Source organism: Leuciscus leuciscus, assembly GCF_965113295.1.
Source record: "Leuciscus leuciscus genome assembly, chromosome: 3".
In the NCBI taxonomy this organism is placed as follows: Eukaryota; Metazoa; Chordata; class Actinopteri; order Cypriniformes; family Leuciscidae; genus Leuciscus; species Leuciscus leuciscus.
In genome coordinates this window covers 50,421,348-50,446,265 of record NC_138727.1, presented here as the reverse complement: position 1 = coordinate 50,446,265, position 24,918 = coordinate 50,421,348, and the positions used below count along the sequence as shown (strand labels likewise).

General features: G+C 36.8%; 2 protein-coding genes and 1 long non-coding RNA gene across 4 annotated transcripts in view; all 3 read right to left on the bottom strand.

Moving 5' to 3' along the window:
* The window catches only part of LOC309493629 (sialoadhesin-like), a 343,044-nt gene that overhangs the window by 191,487 nt on the left and 126,639 nt on the right, over positions 1–24,918 (bottom strand). Inside the window, exons 15-16 of the mRNA XM_082162774.1 lie at positions 4,572–4,919; positions 757–1,008 (exon numbers count right to left, since the gene is read on the bottom strand). Of these exons, the coding sequence (XP_082018900.1) occupies positions 757–1,008; positions 4,572–4,919 (600 nt within the window). The remainder of the gene's footprint in view (positions 1–756; positions 1,009–4,571; positions 4,920–24,918) is intronic.
* LOC309493884 (uncharacterized protein) overlaps positions 7,451–24,918 on the bottom strand; it is a 50,656-nt gene continuing 33,188 nt past the window's right edge. The window contains exons 2-6 of the mRNA XM_082163164.1: positions 9,488–9,751; positions 9,316–9,409; positions 9,118–9,163; positions 8,666–8,907; positions 7,451–8,531 (exon numbers count right to left, since the gene is read on the bottom strand). Coding sequence (XP_082019290.1) covers positions 8,498–8,531; positions 8,666–8,907; positions 9,118–9,163; positions 9,316–9,409; positions 9,488–9,704 — 633 coding nt within the window. The 5' untranslated portion in view covers positions 9,705–9,751 and the 3' untranslated portion in view covers positions 7,451–8,497. The remainder of the gene's footprint in view (positions 8,532–8,665; positions 8,908–9,117; positions 9,164–9,315; positions 9,410–9,487; positions 9,752–24,918) is intronic.
* Positions 14,345–23,716, bottom strand: LOC309493926. 2 transcript variants are annotated; one of them, XR_014204100.1, is made up of 5 exons: positions 23,577–23,716; positions 21,893–21,938; positions 21,103–21,161; positions 17,416–17,449; positions 14,345–15,138 (listed from the first exon to the last, which is right to left on the bottom strand). It is a non-coding gene; the product is annotated as an uncharacterized lncRNA (long non-coding RNA). The 2 variants fall into 2 exon arrangements; XR_014204101.1 differs by lacking the exon at positions 23,577–23,716 and adding an exon at positions 22,034–22,168.

The following is a 24,918-nucleotide window of genomic DNA, read 5'->3' as shown; positions in this document are numbered from 1 at the left end:
AATGAAAAATCGGTACTAACTGCAGTGGAAAAGCAACCGAGCTAAAGCGAACCGAACCGTGCCGTACCGAGTCGAGTCGAACCATGCAGTGGAAAAGCGCCACTACTTAAAGTGTGCTTTAAGTATAATAAATGGAAAGCAAAGTTACCTTTCCCATCCACCAAAATATTTTTTTTCTTGCTAACCCGAAAAATTATCCAATCCGTGACTCAAAAACCGCAATATGATCCGAACCGTGAGTTTTGTGATCCACTGAACCACTAATGTTATCTGACCAACATTTGTGAACTGAAGATGAATTGACAAAAGATTTGTGAAAAATTGTGATAAAGCATTAAAATATTTTTTTTACAGTGCAGTGGCAAACACAATACACTTAAACTGCTTATCAGAGAATCAACATGTAGTTATTTTGTTGTATTAAATAATGACCCAGCAGCTAATTGTGACATTTATAGCTTAGAGTAAAGGGTTTAGTGGTTTTTCATGTCACTTTGAATTATAGAAGTGGCAAATCGATAGATTCATGTTCTGTTATTATTTTAAATAGAAGAAAAAAGGAATGATTTAATATAGGGCAGATTAAACATATTGCCAATTTAGACAATGACGCTAATATAAGGTTTGTCTATATTCTAAATTATTATGAATATGAATATAATATATTAAATGTTTTTTTTAAATCTTTTAATCTAACCATCCCCCCAAAAAAGTGTGAAATATTTATTTACTGTTAATGAATCAGTTTGTACTCACGTTCAACATCTAGATAAACAGCAGGAGAGTGCAGACGTTCATTTCCTCTTACAGCACAATGATAGTTTCCTCTATCAGAATATCTGATTGACCACAGATGAAGCTGATTCACTGTCACAATTCCTTCAGTGAATATCTGTGTTTCTCTGTACCAGATGAATGTTGTTTGTTCAGGCAGAGAGCAGCTGCTTTTACATGTCAGAGTGACTGAATCTCCCCGTTTCACTCTCTGCTGTGTCTCCACCTGCAGGTCTGACACAACAACAACAACAACATCATCATCAACAACATCATCATCAACAACAACTCACCTAAAAATATTTTTTTTTGATCATTTTTACTTTTTTTTATCATTATTTATTTGGTTCTAAAGCTGCATGACTTTCTTTGTTTTTCAGAACACAAAAAGAGAAAATAATAAATAAAAATAAACGACCTGTTCGCAGTTTCACTGATACAACTGGTCCTAATGAACAGGGAATCTAGCATTAAATCAACACATTTATTTTAATCTTATTTTAATCTCTTCTGGCAGCAACATAATGTAAAAATAATGTACATCCAGCCGGTTGTTGCAAATAAACCCCAACAGGGTGATCAGGATTTGTGAACCGGTCAGAGTTTATTCTGCGATAACAACCAGCTTGATGTACATTATCCTGATTATTACACTAATACTCGCCACATACATAAATAATTAGACATGAAATAATGATTTGAGTTGAAATATTTTTCCAGCTAATTAAACACAAAGCTTCCATGAAGGAAAAGTTCCTATAATCAGCTTTGAGCCGAGACCAACAAACAAGTTCAAACATTTAGGTGGATATTTAAAGATAATGTATCATATCAGTCATATCACTTTTTACACAGCATTAATAATGACGGAGACATGAAATATTGATTTAAGAAACCGTTTAAAATCATACCTGATTATTATCTTATAACCCATTACAATTAACAAAGAAATAATTCTAGCAACAAGACAATCACTTCAACAATATTACTGTAAGTCTACTATTACAGTGTTGCTATTGACGACGGACATTATCATTATCAGTTTTTAGAAGTCTGGTTTTGACACGAGCCTCTGTCTTGAATAAAATACACACATTGTCAATACCTATGTGATAAAGTCGGATATGCCAATCCTTTTATTGTCAACTGGCATAACAAACAATGAATAAAACAAAATGAAAAAGAAATACTTCAAACTTAACTTTCTACTAATAAACTAAATATTTCATTCAAAACAAACTGTTACGGGCACGAGCACAGTCCTGCACAGCACACTCAACACGGCATGGCCAAAAAGTGTGTCTGACCTTCCATTGCGCCTGTAACTCATCATCACTTGGCTTAAAGGGGCTATATGCTTTTTTCTGAAATTTAAACTCGCGACTGACACCTGTGGCCAAAAAACAGAACTGCTCTTCCTTTCTGCTCGCTCTCGCAGCGCGCGCTCGTACGTGCACACTTCACAAGTCATCTGCTGCAAGGAGGTCAACATTATGTTTACTGAGGTAAGAATTATTTATCTGAAATTAGTGATCTGAAACGTTTAACATGAACGCGCTTGACGTCACATCCACAGACAGTGCGGGAAAAATCCGACCCGACAGAAAATAGGAAAAATAGGATACAGGCTTATAGGTGCACCCACTGTGAGCGGACAAGGTGTCAGTATGCTCATCAGGAGATGTTTGAGTCATAAATACTGAGATTTTGAAAAAGTGTCTAACACTATTGTGCCCCTCTATCACTGGTATTATTAATCACTCTTTATTAACTGGTCAGGTCCCTTCGGCCCTTAAGTTAGCTGCCATCACACCAGTCCCTAAAAAGACTGGCTGTGATGTGGAGGATTTGTCTAACTATAGGCCTATTGCCCATCTACCTTTTCTAGCTAAGGTTTTGGAACGAGTTGTAGTTGGCCAGCTACAGCAATACCTGTCCAACAACAATCTCCTAGAACCGTTTCAGTCCGGATTTAGATCAGGCCATAGTACTGAGACTGCTCTCGTCCGGGTTGTAAATGATCTTCTCATCTCTGCGGATATGGGTGCCTGTAGTATTTTAGTATTGTTGGACATCACGGCTGCTTTTGATACAATATCTCATGCTGTCCTTCTTGAAAGACTGTCTGTATGGCTAGGAATCTCTGGTACTGCTTTTGAATGGTTTACATCTTATCTTACAAATCGTTTCCAGTTTGTGTCTTTGGGGGAAAACAAATCTTTACCAACACTAGTTCAGCAGGGTGTCCCACAAGGGTCTGTGCTGGGTCCCATCTTATTTAGCATCTATATGTTGCCTCTGGGTGACATCATTCGTAAGTTTGGGTTAGGTTTTCATTGTTATGCCGACGATACGCAGATCTATATCAGCATGCACCCTAATCCAAACCTTGCGGTTACAGCCCTTAGCACCTGCTTGGATGAGATAAAAGTCTGGATGTATGACAATTTTCTTAAGCTTAACCAGGCAAAAACAGAACTCCTTTTTGTCGGTACTCCAACATCTTTACTTAACCTTAACACTTCAGAGTTGATTACTGTCAATGACTTTGTTACTCCGTCCCTTCAAGTGCGCAATCTTGGCGTTATTTTCGACCCTGAACTTATGTTCGATGCACATATCAAAAAGGTGTCAAAGACTGCATTTTTCCATCTTAGAAATATCGCTAGACTACGACCATTTCTATCGCTGCCAGATGCAGAAAGGCTTATTCATGCCTTTATTACGTCGAGGCTTGATTACTGCAATGCACTCTATTCTGGTCTCCCAAATAAATCCATTAAAAAATTACAATATATTCAAAATTCAGCCGCCCGGTTATTGACACATACAACTACTCGTCAACATATTTCCCCGGTACTCTTCGATTTGCATTGGCTGCCGATACAAGCACGTATCGAATTCAAAACATTGATTTTAACATATAAAGCTATTCATGCGACGGCCCCGGCTTATCTCTGTAGTTTAGTCACTGCTCATACTCCAGCTCGCTCTCTGCGCTCTTCCAGGTCATGCATCCTCCAGCAGCCTCGATATAAACTAAAGTCCATGGGTGGTCGAGCATTCTCGGTCTCAGCACCACGTCTATGGAACGCTCTACCACCGGAAATTAGAGACTCTCCAACATTGGATTCTTTTAAGAACTCTTTAAAGACACACCTGTTTAGAGCTGCTTACTGTAACTGAATGAGACTTTTTATTGTATTTTATTGTTGTTATTTTCTTTGTATATTGTAGCGCTTTGAGTTTAAGAAAAGCGCATTAGAAATAAAATGTATTATTATTATTATTATTATTATAAATGGTAAAATAAAAAGGCTATTGTTACGTTTATTTTGGGGGAAAAGATGCATATAGCCCCTTTAAATGCACTACAAATAGTCATACGCCCTCTAGTGTCATAAACAAAAATAAAACAACTCAATATAATGACTCCAACAATTACTGAGTACACATCTTGATCTTGCATGTATGAGAGTGTTTGAGAACAGCAGTGAAGATTTGTGATAAATAATATATTACAGTTTGTTTTGTTACTTTGTTTCTTGATGAACTCTATTGCACACCTTCACAACACTGGAATATCAGTCAAAAGTCACATCATTTTAAGACAATTAAAGCTTGAAGAAGGTGCCGACTGTCATTATATGAACAAGAGCCATCAGGACATTTGATAAAATATCTCCTTTTGTGTTCCCACAAATAAAGAAGGTCATCTGTTCAGTAACATAAGAAAGTGTGTGATGTGTGTGTTTGTATGTTTCTGTGGTCTATTTCTGAGAGTTCAGTAGTTTTACCTGTGACGTCAAACTGAACTCCAGGAATCCCCGTCCATTTTCCCTCCACTTTATCTGTAGTAAATCTGCAGTAGTAGATGTGTTTATCAGCTTCTGTTACAGCCGTCAAAGTGATGCTGGAAGTGTCTTTATCTTCTCTGTTACACTGAATCCCTCTTCTCTTCTCTGGATCTGAACAAAAGTTACGCGGTTCTCCATAATTTACAGCAGTTTTGGTCCAGAAAGCTGTTTTGATCTCATAACCACGAGGATGTGTTAAAGTACAGGATATTTTCACTGTTGATCCCTTTAATGCACAAATATATGAAGGGCTGTAATTCACTCCCCGATCCTGCAGACCATCAACCCCTGAAACACAGAAATGAGGAATGAAGAGACTTTCAGGTGTTTTGAAGAAATATACAAAAAATATCTTTTCACTTTTGATAATTTTGATATTAGCTGACAGTAAAACACTCATGTCCGTTAATAAGTGTGAAGAGCTCAATCATCTTTTGTTAAAATATCAGTATAGTGAGTGAAACTGAAGACTCACCCGCAGTCATGATCACTACGATCAGAGGAAGAGACTTTATGAGAGACGACACCATAGTGACTTCTGCAATCATAAAACTGACAATTATGACATTATGAGCATCATCTATTCACAACATCACAAACTCTATTGATAAAGCACATGATGATTAATAATTCACGGCTCATTGAAGGCTTGATGTGAACTGATGATGTTTCTCATGTCAGGCCTCGTGTGTCTAAAGAGCTTCACACAATATTTACACATGAATCTACAACAGATATTGAGCTTCTGGAGTTTAAATCACTTCATCAAATCAACATTCACCTAAAACAGTTTTACAAACATTAATCGTAGCTCTACTGAACTATTTTAAATAACAGTAAAATGGTCTTACCGCTCTGAAGTGTCAATGTTTCAGTGTCGACGGCCAAATGAGAAAAACATCCGCAGTTTAAGGCGTCAAACGCTGCAGTTTTCACACTTTATAAAGAGCATCTAAATGTTGGTCTTCCTCTTCCTGGTTATGAGTGACCGTCATCTCAACTACACAAGAACAACTGGAGAAGAAAGTTAACGTCTCCAGATGTCAAACACACATCAAGCTTTACATGTATCTCTGTAGAGCTCAGTATTGTCAGATCTTTGTGAGAGAATATGTGAAAGATGTTTGCTTTGAGAAAGAACAGTGTAAAGATGCTCATCATGTCTGCAGGAGCGTCTGAGCAGCATCTTTACAGCTCTTAGTTTCACTTCCTGTTTCTGACACAAACTCTATATTTAGCACATGAAGCAGTGGACAACACACACACACACACACACACACAGACACACAGACACACACACACACACACACACACACACACACACACACACACACACACACACACACACACACACACACACACACACACACACACACACACACACACAGTCATAACCATCAGCAACTACATTGAGTTTAAGTGGGTCAATGGCAGTTTCTGACAGACGACACAAGCACTCAGAGACCAGACCGACGACAGATACAGCGGAAATAGTTTTAATGGTCTTCATAAACACTAATACATCACTGATGGATCTATTTAATAACTCCTAATAATGGAGCAGTGATGTTCACTGCAGAGCCAAATGACGTCCAGCTCCTCCTCGGTGGATCTAATGGATGGAGGGAGAGAGTTATGGGTCGGTTAGGGTGTTGTTGGACCGTCTCGCTCCACCCATTACACCCAAATTACATCCAGAGAGAAGAGCTGGACTTCTCTCTCCACCCACGACTCTGCAGTGAACAGCCTCTCAAAATAGAGGAATTACATCCATTACTCAAATCTTTCCTGCACTTCCATTGACTTTACTGTCATCTAGTGGTCAAAAAGATCCAGTGCACTTTACTGCCATTACAGCAGCTTTTACATCTGACTCTTGGACATGTTGATTTCAGAAGTAATGAAAGTTACTGTTTTTTTTCTGTACTGTTCACTATGTGTTAGGAGAAGCTAATGTGTGCTTCATATTAATTATAATAATGTATTAAAAATGCACATGTAAAATGAATGAAGCTTTATACAGTCAGGATGGGAAATGAACACCCGTCACCAGCCAAATACTGGAACTTTAGGACAATAGCTGGTTATTTTGCTTCATCTGCCAGTCAGGAGCCTTGTCCAAATATTCACACTTGCGGTCTTGGCCACTTGAGAGCACGACTGTCCCATGTCTTAAAATGTCAAACTGCAGTTCCCTTAATGCACACTAAACCCACACTATCTCCAATACCGCTTCGGAGCGTTATTCAAGGCTAAGTGTATCCCATCATGCATTATGTTCGGAAACTCATGTGCCCTGAAATCGCAAGATGTCGAGGAAAACATTCCACCGTAGTTTAAATTAATTAGATACATATAATTTGGTAGTAAAAACAAAGTGTTTTTGTGAAACCAGATGAGTCTGGTTTGTGTAAAGATGAGTAAGCCTATTTTCTATATTGTTCACTATGTGTTTATAAATCAATCATGTAAATAGGAGAAGCTAATGTGTGCTTCATATGAATTACAAAGATTATGTATTAAAAATGCACGTATGTAAAATGAATCAAGCTTTATACAGTCCGGATGGGAAATGAACACCAGCCAAATACTGGAACTTTTAGGACAATAGCTGGTTATTTGGCTTCATCTGCCAGTCAATGTGTCGCCAATCCAACATCTCAAATCCTTTGACCAAAAAACTGCACACAAAAAACACAGTGTAAACACGTATGAAACACACTGACTTGTTTAAGATCATCTAAGTCCACTTTTGATGCCAAAGACAATGAGAAACAAAAACAAAACAAACATTTAATTTGGACTCAAAACCAACTGAGTGACTGTAAAATATGTTTATTATATAATTCATTGGATGATATCAGTAACATGGAGGCTTAAGACTTGATACACAATCAGCAAAAACACATTTAACTGTGACATATTCATATCTGATAGGATGCCATGTCACACTTTAGAAACATATCACCATACCCTGATAGCACACGTACATCTCAGAGACGTCTATTTGATGTCCATGTTTTCATCTGGAAGACGTATGTTTTAGTGTTCGCTCGTCTGCAATACGTCTCTAAGACATTTCCTGTCAGATGTTGAATAGACATTTAGAAAATGTCTGAAGATGTTTATGATTGAGAATATATTTAAAAAACGGACTTTTTAAAGATGTTTGTCAGATGTTTGTCCTCAGCAGAAGCTTTCCGGATGAGCTTAACAGACATGTTGGAGACGTACGTGTGCTGTGTGGGTAACGCTTCGGACGGTTAATAAATAACGACAAAACGTTAGTTGTAAATGTGGTCATTTTGCTCTGAAAGTTCAAAATACTGGAGGTGAAAATGAATCTTAGTGACTTGAAACTTAGTTTTACCAAAGTCAAAGTCTTTGGTTTTACCTTGATTTGCATAAAATACACTAACAAGATCAGACACTGGTACTTAATATACACAAACAATGAAAATAATATTACAAATAAGTCCAATAAGTGTTTTCATGCAACCAACCCTGTGCTGGAGTGTGACGAAGATGGAATACAAGGAAGATTTTCTCAATTCTGTTTTTCAAACCACTGTTTTGTCTGCACTGGGGACAAATTCCAAACGTGTTTTTGCCCCCTTAAAGGGCTAGTGAACGCCATTTGTAGGTGTTTTCGAAACGAAAGTGAACAACTGGATCCCTTCACGACGGGCCCTTCCACAAGGCCGTTAGTGAAGGGAACTTAATTCATGTCTAAACAGTAAAACAGTCCCATAAATGTGTAAAGGTAAAAAATCAAGAGGACAGTGAGATGGGAACATGACCTGAGCTGGACTCAAATCCAGGTCTCCCATCAGCATCAATAGGAAGCGGCTCCGATCACATGTTCTTTACTTGACTGAGCTGTAGATCACATCCTCAGATCTGGGGAGAAATTAAACAAATATGTTAATGTGGCATTTTAAGAGGTGACAATCCATCATCTCAACAACACAAAACAAGAGCTCTGATTAAGATCTGAATATGTTTTATTTGAGTTTAAATGAATCGTTTCTCACCTGTTGGCTTCAGACGGATGATGCATCTCAATGCAGTCGTACTCTTCAGTCTTCATGTCTTTGTTCTTGAAGTGATGGACACTGGCATACTGAACCTCTGTAACATCTGCAGATTCTGTTTCTGTTTGTTTCTTTGCTTTAATGTTGGAATACAGATCATCCCTCTGATTGGCTGATACTAGTGAATACAGTGGATCGTCATTGGTCGAAGCCGTTTCTGCTGATCTGTCAATGTGATCCTCCTGCAGTTTCATCAAATAAAATATCACACAGATATAACAACAGATCGATTATTCAGAAACACAGTGACTGTGAGTTACATGCATGATGTTTTCCAGATTGTCTTCATGTCAAATATTTGGCAGTACATGATCTTGTAAGTCTTGAATTTTCTAGTTAAATATAATATCCATGTCATTGTAGATTCAGGTATGTATTATTATCAAACTTGCCTGATTTTGTCTGATAACTTCAGCTCCACCGTCTCTCCTCTTCTTCCTGGAAAAAACATATTTTGTTAGAAAGTATTGAAAAGTAATTTATTTGTAAGAAACATTTATTTTTTGTTAGTGGCTTAAGTTCAACAAATGTTGCATTTATGTTAATTTTTGAAAAGAATTTAATGCAGGAGCTGCTCAACATTCACTCACCTTATGAACACGATGATGATGATGATGATGAAGATCAATCCTCCACATCCCGCCACGATCCCAGAAACTGTGAGCAGAGCATCTCTCTGAACCCCTGAAACAAGATGATCATGAAGATCATTTCACACGTGAGACAGATGAAACTGAAAGAGTGTCTGATTATAGAAAATACCTTTAACAGTGAGTGAAACAGACGCTGATCTCTGAGATCCATGTTTATTCTGAGCCTCACAGTAGAAGCGTCCACTGAAACTGGAGTTAAAGCTGGAGATGCTGAAACCCTGTCCATATCCAACAGCTGAGGTTTCATTCTCCTTAAACCAGCTGAAGTTCAGAGCAGGAGGGTTTGAGTCACTGCTGCAGTTCAGAGTCACTGAATCTCCCTCCATTATTACACCAGACCGACTGACCGACACTGAGACGTTCTGTGGAGGATCTACATGAAATATATATAAAATATGAAAATAATTACTTTATTAATGCCATGACCTTCACTATATATCTTTATTATACACTCACCTAAAGGATTATTAGGAACACCATACAAATACTGTGTTTGACCCCCTTTCGCCTTCAGAACTGCCTTAATTCTACGTGGCATTGATTCAACAAGGTGCTGAAAGCATTCTTTAGAAACACTCAAAAAAAATTTTTTGTCTAAAAATAAGATTTATGTATTTGAATTGCATAACAAATTTCCATGCATTTGGATTACATAGTTTTAACATAAACCAACCAATCAATAATCTGAATGTGATTCATATTTTTAAGTCATATCTAAATGAAACAGATAAGATTTATGTAATTGTATTAATAAACTGAATGTGATTTATATTTGTCAGTCGTATGTAAATGAAACAGGTAAGATTTATGTAATAGTACACAGAAAAACGCCCATGTTAAATTAACACTGCTCAGTGTTCATATGTGTGCACACTACAGAGGTAAAGCGGTCTTGAAGTTAATGAGATAATTAACTGATGATTGAGCATTAATTATGAACACCTGCTGTTAACAAGCAGAATCACTGAAGGAAAGAGAAACACAAAAACTGACTTCAGACACAGCCTTAGATTGACATCAACTGAAGAGAAAAGAAGACATTAAATCTGTGAAGATCTCAGCAGAGGAGGATTAAACAACTCCACAAACAGCATTACCAGCTTCACTTATTACTAACCAGACTGACTTTATTTCATTTCTTTTTGAATGAAAACAATAGGTGTATTTTTAAGTCACCATGATGGTGGTTAGCGTTTGCTTTAGTTGGACTCTTGACCCTTGACTCTTTAATATAAAAATTTTCTGGCTGCTATAATTATGTGTTTATAAAACACATTTGTTGCAGCAAAAAAGCCAAGAGAAAAAGAGATCAGATGATGTTGGCTGTTTATTGATGATGATGACAAAGTCATCATCATGTAATTGCCTGATTTGCTGATCTTGTTCAGTGTCTAATGCTTTGATTATATAGGACTTGTGTTTTTTTATTTTGTTTTATCCATAACAGAAGCCATTTGATTTTACAGCATGAAATCTATCAAACAATATACTTTTTTTTTTATAGTTAGTGCACAAAAACCTTTCATCTATGGCAATACTTAAACTCACACAGATATCAAGAAACAGCATGTGAATCTCAACAATGGTGACAAAAGCTACAAAAATCCTGATGCATAATTTATTAATGCCGCAATGCATGCTGGGACATATGGGTGAGTTTTGATTGGTTGTACCAATTGAAGCATTTCATTGATTGTCACCATTGTTGAGAGTCATACACTGATTCTTGATGTCCAAGTAATAATGTAGAAAGTTTAATGCACTAAATGTTTTTAAAATTCTTTATATTATTTGATTAACTGTTGGATCTAATGCTGTCAGGTCACACAGCTACTACAACAATTAAAACAAAATCACATAACCCCAATAATCAAAGCATTAGACACTGAAAAAGATAAGTGATTCAGGCCACAATATGATGATTACACCTTCATCAATAAACAGCCAACATCAACTGATCTCATGTTCTCTTGGCTTTTTCGCGGCAACAAATGTGTTTTATAGACACATAATTATAGCAACCAGGAAAAAATTACATTACAGAGTCAAGGGTCAAGAGTCAAACTAAAGCAAACGCTAACCACCATCATGGTGACTTTAAAATATAACTGTTGATTTCATTCAAACGGAAATGAAATAAAGTCAGTCTGGTTAGTAATAAGTGAAGCTGGTAATGCTGTTTATGGAGTTGTTTAATCCTCCTCTGCTGAGATCTTCACAGATTTAATGTCTTCCTTTAGCTGTGGCTGAAGTCAAGTCAAGTCAAGTCAAGTCAAGTTTATTTGTATAGCGCTTTTCACAATACAGATTGCATCAAAGCAGCTTCACAGTATTAAATTAAAATAATACAACAAAGTTTGTTTCAAGAGGAATGTATTGATTGATAAAATTAAATTAAATATCCCCAAAATATCCCCAACTGAGCAAGCCAAAGGCAACAGTGGCAAGGAACCGAAAAACTCCATCAAGTGACCTAATGGTGTCCTAAAACTCCATCAGGTGACTTAATGGAGAAAAAAACCTTGGGAGAACCCAGGCTCAGTCGGGGGCCAGTTCTCCTCTGGCATTTATGAGCTAGAGGCCGGATTGTAGTTTGAACTGTAGGATTATATGAATGCCTGGCTGAAGAGATGCGACTTTAATCTAGTTTTAAACTGGGAGAGCGAGTCTGAGCAACGAACAGTATCAGGAAGGCTATTCCAGAGTTTTGGAGCCAAATGTGAAAATGCTCTCCCTCCTTTGGTGGTTCTGGATATCCTAGGTATGACCAAAAGCCTTGAATTTAGTGATCTTAAAGAGCGCGATGGATTATAGGGCGATAGAAGATCCGTTAAATAGACTGGAGCTAAGCCGTTTAGGGCTTTATAAGTCAGTAGCAATACCTTGTAATTAATACGGAACTTTATAGGTAACCAATGCAGTGATGATAAAATCGGTGTTATATGATCATATTTTCTTGATCTCGTAAGAACTCTAGCGGCGGCATTTTGGACTAACTGTAGCTTGTTTATTGAGGATGCAGGACAACCAGCTAATAAAGCATTACAGTAATCCAGTCTCGAGGTCATGAATGCATGAACTAACTTTTCTGCATCAGAAACTGATAGCATATTACGTAGCTTAGCAATGTTTCTAAGGTGGAAAAAGGCTGTTTTAGTCAGTTGTAGTTCTTGTGTTTCTCTTTCCTTCAGTGATTCTGCTTGTTAACAGCAGGTGTTCATAATTAATGCTCAATCATCAGTTAATTATCTCATTAACTTCAAGACTGCTTTACCTCTGTAGTGTGCACACATATGAACACTGAGCAGTGTTGATTTAACATGGGCATTTTTCTGTGTACTATTACATAAATCTTACCTGTTTCATTTACATACGACTGACAAATATAAATCACATTCAGTTTATTAATACAATTACATAAATCTTATCTGTTTCATTTAGATGTGACTTAAAAATATGAATCACATTCAGATTATTGATTGGTTTATGTTAAAACTATGTAATCCAAATGCATGGAAATTTGTTATGCAATTCAAATACATAAATCTTATTTTTAGACAAAAATTTTTTTTTGAGTGAATGTTGGCCCATATTGATAGGATAGCATCTTGCAGTTGATGGAGATTTGTGGGATGCACATCCAGGGCACGAAGCTCCCGTTCCACCACATCCCAAAGATGCTCTATTGGGTTGAGATCTGGTGACTGTGGGGGCCATTTTAGTACAGTGAACTCATTGTCATGTTCAAGAAACCAATTTGAAATGATTCGAGCTTTGTGACATGGTGCATTATCCTGCTGGAAGTAGCCATAAGAGGATGGGTACATGGTGGTCATAAAGGGATGGACATGGTCAGAAACAATGCTCAGGTAGGCCATGGCATTTAAACAATGCCCAATTGGCACTAAGGGGCCTAAAGTGTGCCAAGAAAACATCCCCCACACCATTACACCACCACCACCAGCCTGCACAGTGGTAACAAGGCATGATGGATCCATGTTCTCATTCTGTTTACGCCAAATTCTGACTCTACCATCTGAATGTCTCAACAGAAATCGAGACTCATCAGACCAGGCAACATTTTTCCAGTCTTCAACTGTCCAATTTTGGTGAGCTCGTGCAAATTGTAGCCTCTTTTTCCTATTTGTAGTGGAGATGAGTGGTACCCGGTGGGGTCTTCTGCTGTTGTAGCCCATCCGCCTCAAGGTTGTGCGTGTTGTGGCTTCACAAATGCTTTGCTGAATACCTCGGTTGTAACGAGTGGTTATTTCAGTCAAAGTTGCTGTTCTATCAGCTTGAATCAGTCGGCCCATTCTCCTCTGACCTCTAGCATCAACAAGGCATTTTCGCCCACAGGACTGCCGCATACTGGATGTTTTTCCCTTTTCACACCATTCTTTGTAAACCCTAGAAATGGTTGTGCGTGAAAATCCCAGTAACTGAGCAGATTGTGAAATACTCAGACCGGCCTGTCTGGCATCAACAACCATGCCACGCTCAAAATTGCTTAAATCACCTTTCTTTCCCATTCTGACATTCAGTTTGGAGTTCAGGAGATTGTCTTGACCAGGACCACACCCCTAAATGCATTGAAGCAACTGCCATGTGATTGGTTGATTAGATAATTGCATTAATGAGAAATTGAACAGGTGTTCCTAATAATCCTTTAGGTGAGGCCAGCGAGCAAAAAGTCGTCTAGAAGACGTCTAAAAGACGTCATTCTTAGACATCCAGAAGACGTCCTCACAGGAGCCAGAATGAAAGTTTTTTATACGTCTTTTCTGGACATTGTATAGACGTCAATTAAAGACGTGCTAAAGACGTCATTCTTAGACATCCAGAAGACGTCCTCACAGGAGCCAGAATGAAAGTTTTTTATACGTCTTTTCTGGATATTGTATAGACGTCAATTAAAGACGTGCTAAAGACGTCATTCTTAGACATCCAGAAGACGTCCTCACAGGAGCCAGAATGAAAGTTTTTTATACGTCTTTTCTGGACATTCTATAGATGTCAAGTAAAGACTTGCTACAGATGTAATTGTTAGACATCTAAAGGCAGTCAGAATAAAAGTTGTATTAGACGTGTTTTCTGTAGTAGAAATGTCAAAGACTGTTAAAGACCCATACTGACATGGAAATCCTATATGTGCATTTTTCAAGGATCCAACTTTAAAAAATATTTACTTACAAATATTTACAAAACAGTGGCAGTGAGTGAGCTAGTTCTCACTGAGAAAAACCCAGTTACTCAATGTTAATGGTTGTCGTGTCATGAAACTGCAGACACACAGACCATAGACCTAAATAAGATTTTAAAGAATATTGATAATATTGAATATTCAATTGAATAACTGTGTAGTGTATATACTTGCATTTGTATATCTTAACAATATAACTGTAATAAACTGCTTACCATTTTCCTGTAAAACAAACTAATCACTCCAAGAAATCAACTATTTAAATCTTAAAATATATTTTTATTACTATTTTGTTCTGCTGGACCAAAACTTAACAGCCGGAAGACTAAAGTATAAATGAACACAATACAACTTAAAAGCCTGAACAGTAAAGTTGTAAATTAACACAATTTCCCTTTAAATAATCTATAAAATGTTAAAACAATATAACATAACAATTAACAAAATATGGCTGCTACAAGGTTCACAAGCTTCATTTATAGCAGCAAGCAGTTTCAGATGATCGGCTACAGACTTTATTTGGGCCTCTATTGCAGCTGGGTCCCATTTCATGACAGCAGCTACAATCAAAGCAAAAAAAAATCCACATGTTAAATAAATAAATACAAATGCCACTGTTGTGGTTTAGCTTATAGCAGAGATATACATAGTTGAAAATTTGAGTACTCGAATCAATTAAATGAAATAAATCACAAATCAAGTAAAATTACATCAAGCCTGATATAAGGCATTCCACACACACACACACACACACACACACACACACACACACACACACACACACACACACACACACACACACACATATAGGTGCCATTTACAACTTCATGTGATTTTAGTGATCGGATAGCTATATGATCTTGAAAAGACCAGGTGTAAATGCCCTCCGAAATGCATTCGTGACGCATTTGAATCTGATTGCTCAAACCACTTCAGGAGGTGGTCTGGGCCGCATTCCAGAAGAAACTGGACAAGTGTAAATGCATCTGGTTGTTGAAACCACATGTAAATTTTACTCCTCCCAAAAACGCTCTAAAATAAAGTTGTAAGAGCGTGTTATAGGCTATATGTCATGTTATAGCAAGTTATGACGACGCTACTGCCGCATCGCCGCTGACCATCTAACGTTATTCATCAAGCCAACGTGCAAACTATCGCAAATTAAAGTGAAAGTAAGTCCCCGATGCTTAACACACAGTTATCATCATTAAAAGTAAAGAAACGAAATGATCTTACCAGGGCTGTTGCGCTCTCTCCTATTGCGGTCTTTGATTTAGAAATTTTAACGGATGATCAATAAAATGCAGTTCATATCTGTTGCTTTCGGTGACGTGAACACCATTAAATTTGCATAGCGAGGGAATCGAAGATCTGATTTATATCCGTTTTGCAAAAACACATTTATGTGACCAGGTGTAAATGGAATTGTTGTGATAAAACAGATAGCTATCCGATCTGAGAAAACGCATCAAGTGGCCAGGTTTAAACAGCCCCATATACACACACACACACACACACACACACACACACATATTAGGGGTGTAAGTTAACGGTTCACAAAATTCATGGTTCGGTTCAATACGATACACTTGTGTCATGGTTCGGTACGTTTTCGATACAGGAAAAAGAAAGAAATGCCAGAGAAATTTTCTTGATTTAATATTTGTAACTTTTTTTTTTTGTATTAAACATAACATCATAAAGTATGATTTTTTTTTTTTTTTACTTTGAGGAATGATGAAGCTATAATTGACTCTTAGAAGCATGTAAAACAGCTCCTTGAAAAAAAATGTAATGTAATATTGTAGTTATAAACAAAGGTTTATTTTAGTTCAGATTAACATTTGAGGGCAGTAATTTTATTCATGTCAAAATAAAACCAACGTAATGTAACTTGAAAGCATTATAGCCTACTATTCCTGCCAAACTTCCATGGTTACAGTTTGTTTCACTACAGTAAATCCATGGTGCATGTTGCTGATCTGTGGACACTGGATTGTTCATTCATGGCACATTGTTTCCACGTCAGCGCTGTTTGATCCGTTAATAACAGAGAAATATGAATGCTTCTCAATAGATCTCGCAGCGATGTTTTTACTTCAGTGGGGATCTCTTAGCGCCGTGTAGTAACAGTGTCGCTTGATCAAGATCGGCTCGCGCTGCACTGGTCCAAACTGATAAACGGCCCGTGAAGCACATAATAACAGCACCTGCTTTCTGGTCAGTTAGCCTACAGTACCTGCTTTCTGGTCAGTTAGCCTACAGTACCTGCTTTCTGGTCAGTTAGCCTACAGTACCTGCTTTCTGGTCAGTTAGCCTACAGTACCTGCTTTTTTTGTGGAAACCAAATCTTTTGATTGTGAGAGAGCCATGTGTTAAAAGTCAGATGGCACTTAATCTACTTTATGATTTGCCCTATGTCTGAACAAAAGAAATAAAAGTTAACTATCTATACCATATTGAATTGCATAGCATCATATTTTTGCAATGCGTCGAATCGAAATCGAATCGCACCGGATCGTAATAAAAGTATTGCATTGCATCGGTAGCTGGCAGCTGCTTATATGTATCATTAATGTATTGTATCGTTGGCTATGCATCGAGATGCGTTTCGTATCGGCCTCAGTTATGGAGATGCACATCCCTAATACCTATATAGGAAAAGTAACTACATTTACATACTGTGAATTGTTTTTTCCATCGAAAATCGCAATTGTATCGAATTATGACATTTTCTTAATCTTACACCCCTAATATAAACACATACATATAGTACTTTGGAGACCAATTGTGTTGAAATAACATTGAGACAAAGGAGGTAGAGGACGAATACTCACTTCTCTTGGTAGCTGTTCTGATGAATGACGGATCCTGGCCACAGAAAGATAAAAGAGAGAGGTAAAAGGGGGGAATTAATTAGCACGGGTCACATTTCATTCGTTTTGTGTGGTATCTAAAACTTATGTCTGATAGAAAAATGTGCATCACCAAAAGAAGGAACATGTAGATTAACACAGTGGATCTGTCCAAACGGTAATCGTTTTAATAACATTGTCATCTGTACAAAGAAAAAACTCTTCCGTTTTTAGTACATTGTTGATGTGTAAAAGTTCCTTAAGTTTGTGTGTTCTTGACGTCTTTTCTTTTAACCCTGCAGGTAGTTACATTACATTTTATATATTAATAAAAGTTTTACCTATGGAACTTCGGTATGATGAAAATGTGTGTAATATAGCAAACCCAAACAAACAACTCAATTATTCTATGTTAAATTGAACTCTTCCACCATATCTACTTTAAAATGAAACACAGGAACTTGCCATCCTAGGTCACATTACCATAAATATAATATAAAATTATAAAATTACTATTATGTAGCCCACATAAATTGCACAGGGCCAAAGTAATTGCTGTTATTCTCCGTTCCCCTAAATGGCGCTGCTTCATGTGTATTGGCTGAGCCACTCGGTTGTGTAGCTAAAGAAGATGAGCGATCTTTTTTTTCCTTTTCCTTTTCTATCCTCTCGTCAAGTGCCTCGTGAGATGAAGACAGTGAGATAAATATAGTGAAGCAGACCATTTAAAACACAGGAGACAAGATTTTTATGTTTATATAATCTTGTAAGAGTGGCAAGAAGCCTTAGTTATTGTAAACTGCCGTTTACACTTTTGTTTTTTTTCTTTGGATGAGTTTAAGAATCTCCGATTGTTTTTTTTTTGTTGTGCATATTTTGCCACTGTTGAGAGAGTGATTCTACGGCGAGCCAGTGATTCAGCGATTCAGTGACTCAGCGATTCTGGAGTGTGACTGTAACCAGTGGCCATCAACTCGCTAAGCTGGTGGACTGCACGCTTTTGGATACATCATACAGATAAGATTTATGAGATCTCCAACGTTATCACACACTGCACGGGTAGTGATTTGAAATAAGGCCTTTTATTCAACAAACCACACAGGAACTGAATTGAAACTCAACTGAGTTGAACATTGAACTAATTGACCGGACTGATTTTTTTTTTTTTTCACTGACTGACTATTTTTTGGGGGGAATTTGTTATTGTTTTTTTTCTAATTGATTTCACAATCTATGTGGAATGTAAAAATAAATGTTTTGATTTTGCATTTGTTATTCAAACAGTGGTCGTAGCCAATTCATTTCAAGAGCCGAACCTAATTCTGATTTCTAATGATTGAATATCATTAATATAGGTTATTGTGATATTCTCATTGGTGATTTAAGTTGCGATAGTTACAATAAGATAAAATTACTAAAGTTAATTTACCATCGGATGCATGTCCCCCTTTGCTAACCCTTTTGTGGAAGGGCTCTTTGTGAAGGGATTTAGATGTTTGCTTCGAACACCCCTTTAATTGTACATTTATTAAATCACATGTAATGTTTATAAATAATACTAGGTAAAGGAGAGCAAACTGATTCCCCCTTCATTTTATCTACCTTATGCCGACCAAAAGGTATATGATTTTCTTTCTTCAGATGAAAACACATATTTTAGAAAAAATAAACTAGACTTTTAGAAATATTATCCATCTCTTGTGTTTGTGTGTCAAATAATGCCACCGTTTGGACAGGCAGTTGATTGGTTCAGAAACTATCTTGCCAACAGAACTCAAACTGTAGTTGTCGATGGGCATAGTTCTGCCCCACTGGGGGTCCGGCGAGGTGTCCCTCAAGGGTCTATCCTTGGTCCGGTCCTATTTACCATTTACATAAACACCATTGCCCATCCTTGTTTCATCTTATAAATATCTTGGTCTGTGGATTGATGAAAAGCTAACCTTCAAAGTTCACATTGATAAATCAGTGAGAAAGCTGAGAGTAAAGCTTGGCTTTTTTAAAAACAAATAAATCCTGTTTTACTCTCCAAGCTAGGAGGAAATTGATCAGTGCCACTTTTTTTTACCAGACTATGGGGATATTATTTATATGCATGCTGCCTCTACCACGCTGCACACACTTGATACAGTTTACCATGGTGCATTACGGTTCATTACTAATGCCAAGTCACGCTCTCATCACTGTCGTCTTTATGAGGCGACTGGTTTTAGCTCTTTAGGTCTGCGTAGATGGTTCCACTGGCATATTTTTATTTACAAAGTTATTAACGGTAATTTACCCAGCTATCTTAACAGTCTGTTGACCTGGAATCATTCCATTTATAATCTCCGCTCCGTTAACATTCTGGCTCTAAATATCCCACGTATAACAACTGAATTTGGTAAGACTGCTTTTAGTTATGCTGCTCCTTGGTGTTGGAATTTGCTCCAAAAAGTTTTGAAGCTTTCTGTTTTTATCCCACTTGAACATTTTAAACAATTACTTAAATGTTCCAAATTTGAACAATGCACATGTTTTCAATGACTCCTTTAAGTCTTTTTTAATTGTTTTGTTTTACATGTACTGTAAATCTGTTTTGTTTGTTGTGTCCGTTTCTGTGATTCTGTGTAACTTGTGTAATTGTTAGCCCCAGGGCTCCCTTGTAAAAGAGATTTAAATATATCAATGGGACATCACCTGGTAAAATAAAGGGTAAATAAAAAAAATAAAATAAAAAAAATGCAAGTGAATAGACACCAAAATGCTGAAGGTCGAAAAAGTCCAAGAGCATTGTAAAGCTCACATGATAAGTGCAGAAAACATCTTGTGTGAACAACACAGCAAGCTGTGAGTACGCTGTATGAAGTTTCTGGCGTATGCACTTGCATTATATTGGCTTACAATAATGGATAATTTTTCAAAAAATCTTTGTCGAAAGAAAGTCAGATATATATCTGGAATGGCACGAGAGAAGAAAAAAAGAGATCATTTTTTAATTTCGGAGTGCATTGTGCCTTTAAAATTGACTGCGGATTTAAATACTGGGTAACACTTTATTTCGATAGTCCACTTTAGACATTCTACTAACTATAAGTAACTTTGCAACTACATGTCAACTATCTGTCATTAGAGTATTAGTAGACTGTCTGCTTAATAACACTCTGTTTTGTTGGTCCCCCAACAGACATTCTACTGACTATAAGTTACTTGGCAACTACAAGTCAACTTATTCTCCTAACCCGAATTCTAACATCTAAACTTAACCTACCAGCATACATGCCAACCCTCCCGATTTTTCCGGGAGACTCCCGAATTTCAAAGCCCCTCCCGAAAATCTCCCGGACCGACCTTTCTCCCGAATTTCTCCCGATTTCCACCTGGACAACAATATTGCTACACCATCCGTTAAAATGAAGTTAATTCGGCCAGCGCTCATACCTGTTTACATCCTGTTTTCGGTTGAAGTCCAAAGTAGTCGACTTCAACCGAAAGTTGTTTCCCTCCCCCCCCCCCCCCCCCCCTTTTAAATATCTCCTGAATTCTGAGGTCTCAAGGTTGGCAAGTATGCCTACCAGTCTATTGACTGTCTACTACAGCCTACAAATACTCTAATGAGAGTTAGTTGACATGTTAGTGAAAGTGGACTATCGAAATAAAGTGTAACCAGATACTGCAGTGGATACTTACTAGTGATGGACTTGTTTCTCTGTTGGTGCCTATTCTGCTCCGTAAGTCCAATGCTTGATCTAAAAATATATATATATAAAAAAAAAGTGTGTTAATAGGATTATTGATCGCGTAACATAGGACCATTTTTTAATGTTCCATAAGTGTTATATAAATCTGGAGAACCCTTACTAAAAATTAACAATGTTTTGCGACACTAACCAAATGGTAATAAATTATTGTAATATGTAAAATAGGAAAGAGGCCGCACTATGCATAAACTTTTATTTGCAAAAACAGGTTTCGGCACGCGCCTAAACGCATTTTTGCAAATAAAAGTTTATGCATAGTGCGGCCACTTACCTATTTTATGTATTACAATTATCCAGGCCAGCACTCTAAAAGTTTATTAATATATGCAGTGAAGCCTGCTCCTATACTCACTTAATAAATTATTGTAATCAATCCACCATAAAAACATGGTTTCTACACTATAATAAAAAACATGGTTAATTTAGCAAATGTCCTTAAAGGATTAGTTCACCTCAAAGTTGAAAATTGTGTCATCATTTACTCACCCTCAATGCATACAGTTGCATACAGTTGTTTTATTCCCCAAATTCTTGTGTTTCACAAAAGTAAGTTATACAGGTTTGAAAATACTTTCATTTTGAAAGACATTTATTTTTGGGTCAGCTAGGCCTGTAAACTCAAGAAGATAAAGCTTGTCTGGAGGGTTTGAACCAGTGCATTTGAGCAGATTCACATGTTCTGCCTCTATTTCACGTGTATTTTATGACAATACTCACACCGCATCTGAACATCGTGTGGCTGGATAATATTTATTCCCCAAATGCCTGGATCATGAAGGAAACACACACACACATCAATATTAGTTATTTGTTTTACTTACTTACGGAGACATTTGCAAAAGCTTGCTAAATTGACTCACCAGCTCCAAAACATATTATTACGACTCGTTAATTTAACTGATCGGTTAGCCATCCCGCGATCAATAGATTCATAAGCCTAGTTTGCAGATTCTTATAGTATAAGACTGTGACAGTTCCTTTCTGTCTAAAGATACAATTCTCAGCAGGGTTCTCAAGTCTCACGCATTGGCCGTGAGACACACTCAATTCAACCAGTTCACACGCTCACACGCCACACCGTGTATTTCTCACGCTGAAAAGGCAATGCCAACCAAGTTGTCCTGCAAGCTTTATATATAACGTTGTAGGCGCAGGCACACAAAGTGAAGTTTCCTGCCGCCAGCACGTATCTCGGCCAGATTGCGTAGATGCGCGAACACACGGAAGTTGACGGAACATTCTCGGCCACCGTACGTTCGTTACTAGGTAACCAACAACATCGCGCGAACACACGTCGTGATGGAGAAGGTAAGTTGGAAGAAAGCTCGTCTAACATTTTTAGGCTAGAACATTTAATATATAGCCCATCGTATACATTATTATTGATGCAGTCAAAAACTCTACAACTACTTTGCAACCAGGCCAGAAGCTTTGGCTCAGTTTGGCTAGCTTACGTTATCTGAAACTAAGGGAAATGTTAGTGGGTATGGGAAGGAATGAAGATGTATTTCATAATTTTATTTTAAATTATATATTATACTGTATTAATAGTCTTTCTAGTTACATTAAGGCTACATGTATTAAAGCAGAGTGCTCTGTGTAATATTTTATATCCTGTCAAAACATACATTAATCATTGCCATTGCATTTGTATTTTTCAAAGATGTCAGGGAAAAAGCAAAAATGTATTTTACCATTTGAGATAATAATTAGCATTGTACCAGAGTTTTTATAAGTTCAAGAAAATGATAATATTATTCATGACTCAAAAATTTATAAAAAATTAAATAAAATAAAAACTATAATAAAATATATACTACAACAAACATTAAAAAAAATAAAAAGTATGTTTAAACTAGTGCTGTCAAATTGATTAATCGCATCTAACATAAAAGTTTGTTTATATAATATGTTTTCATATATTTGTTTTTCCAAACTGTTTGGAGCAATTTGTTATATTTTTGTAATTTTTGTATATTTGTAATTTTGAAATATAGCCTAACATTAAAGAGTATATTTGATGTGATGAATTGCTCTGTCATTTATCAGATTTACCAATTGTTATAATTTCAGTTTGTGCTGGTTAATTATGAACAATGGGTAAAATTGGGGGGCGGGGACTGGCGGGGGCGGGGCTCCATTAGGGCTCCTCCCCTAACCGCATGTGATCTCACTCCAAGCTTTTGATAAAACTTGAGAACCCTGCAGTTCACTCGTTGTAAGCTCCCATGTTGAGTTTTATTTTATCATAAACTAAGTTAGACAATTTACACATGCTAGCAGCACATAACATTAACATTGGAATACCGTATGCACTAACAATATTGCTCTAATCGCGTTTTAATACTCAATTTAATACACTATATCTTGATGTAGCAGAATTTGTATAAAATAAAGTTTTACCTTTCGTAGATTGCAATATTTCCGTTGATAAAATTCTTTGTCCATATTCCTTGTTTGTTCTTCATTTACATCCAGCAACACCCAGCAACTCGCTCAAAATAAACATTTAGCAGTCCGAAGAAAAATAATCCATGTTTTAAACGATGTAAAACCCACAGAATAGGCAAATTGAAGATCCTGCGCAGCAGCAAAGCAAACACCGACTCACTCAACTGACGTTTATTCAAACTTGACTCGTAAAGGCGCGCATAGTTGTCATTGGCTAGATTCCTGGATGACAGTCAGAATAAACAGAGAATAACCAATCATGCTCAAAACAGCTAGGAGAGACAGCCAATAGTGTGGCAACATTGCAATTACAGGAAAATATGAATATATATATATATATATATATATATATATATATATATATATATATATATATATATATATATATATAAATAAATAAATAAATAAAATATATTATGTGCTATTTATTTGGTTGTATTTGTAGGCTGGCTGTTATATTTAATCAATTGGTTAAATTGTTTTTTCATTGCAGTGCATGATTAAAAATTAAACAATAAAAATGAAAGATTAAAAATACTGTAAGAACTTACAGTAACTGACCATATATAATATTTATTTACCACTGTTCTGATAAAGTGCAATTTAATAGAGCAAACAGTATATTAAACAGAGCAAACACTGCATATATTCATATACAATTCTGTATGTAGATCTATATGAAAATCTAATGAATTGGTATCATGGTGGTGACAGTTACATTCATGTGACCCATAATGACCCTTTTACACTTTCACAAATTATTGACCTTTCCTTTAGAAACACTCTTATGCCTAATAATGTCAACATCCCTTTTCACCCTGTGTGGCACAGGTACACAACCTGTTGGTTTAGAGTTAATCCTCTGTCCAACGCAACACTTTGGTAACATTGGCATAATTATATACAAGTTACAACATAGTACCCCGGGTTTCACACTTCACAGGCAAGCCTGTTACAGTAGTCCCAGACTAAAATGCATGTTTGAGCTGTATTACCTGAAAGCAACTTGTACTGACAAATCTTATGGCAGTGCCATTGTTTTGTCTCAAGATGCACGCCAGTAATGTTTTTTTTTTTTTCTAAGGCACATTTTTAAAAGCTATAATTAAATACCCAAATTGAACTAAGGACAAATCCTGGCTTTATCTAAACCCTGTCTGTGAAACCGGGTCTGGGTTAGAAATTAAGGGTTAAGGTTAACCCTAACCTTAAGACTTGTCTACAGACTTTTATTTAACAGCATGGTGTTAACTGCAGTGGTTAGGCCTTTAGCATTGATAAAGGACAAAAATCT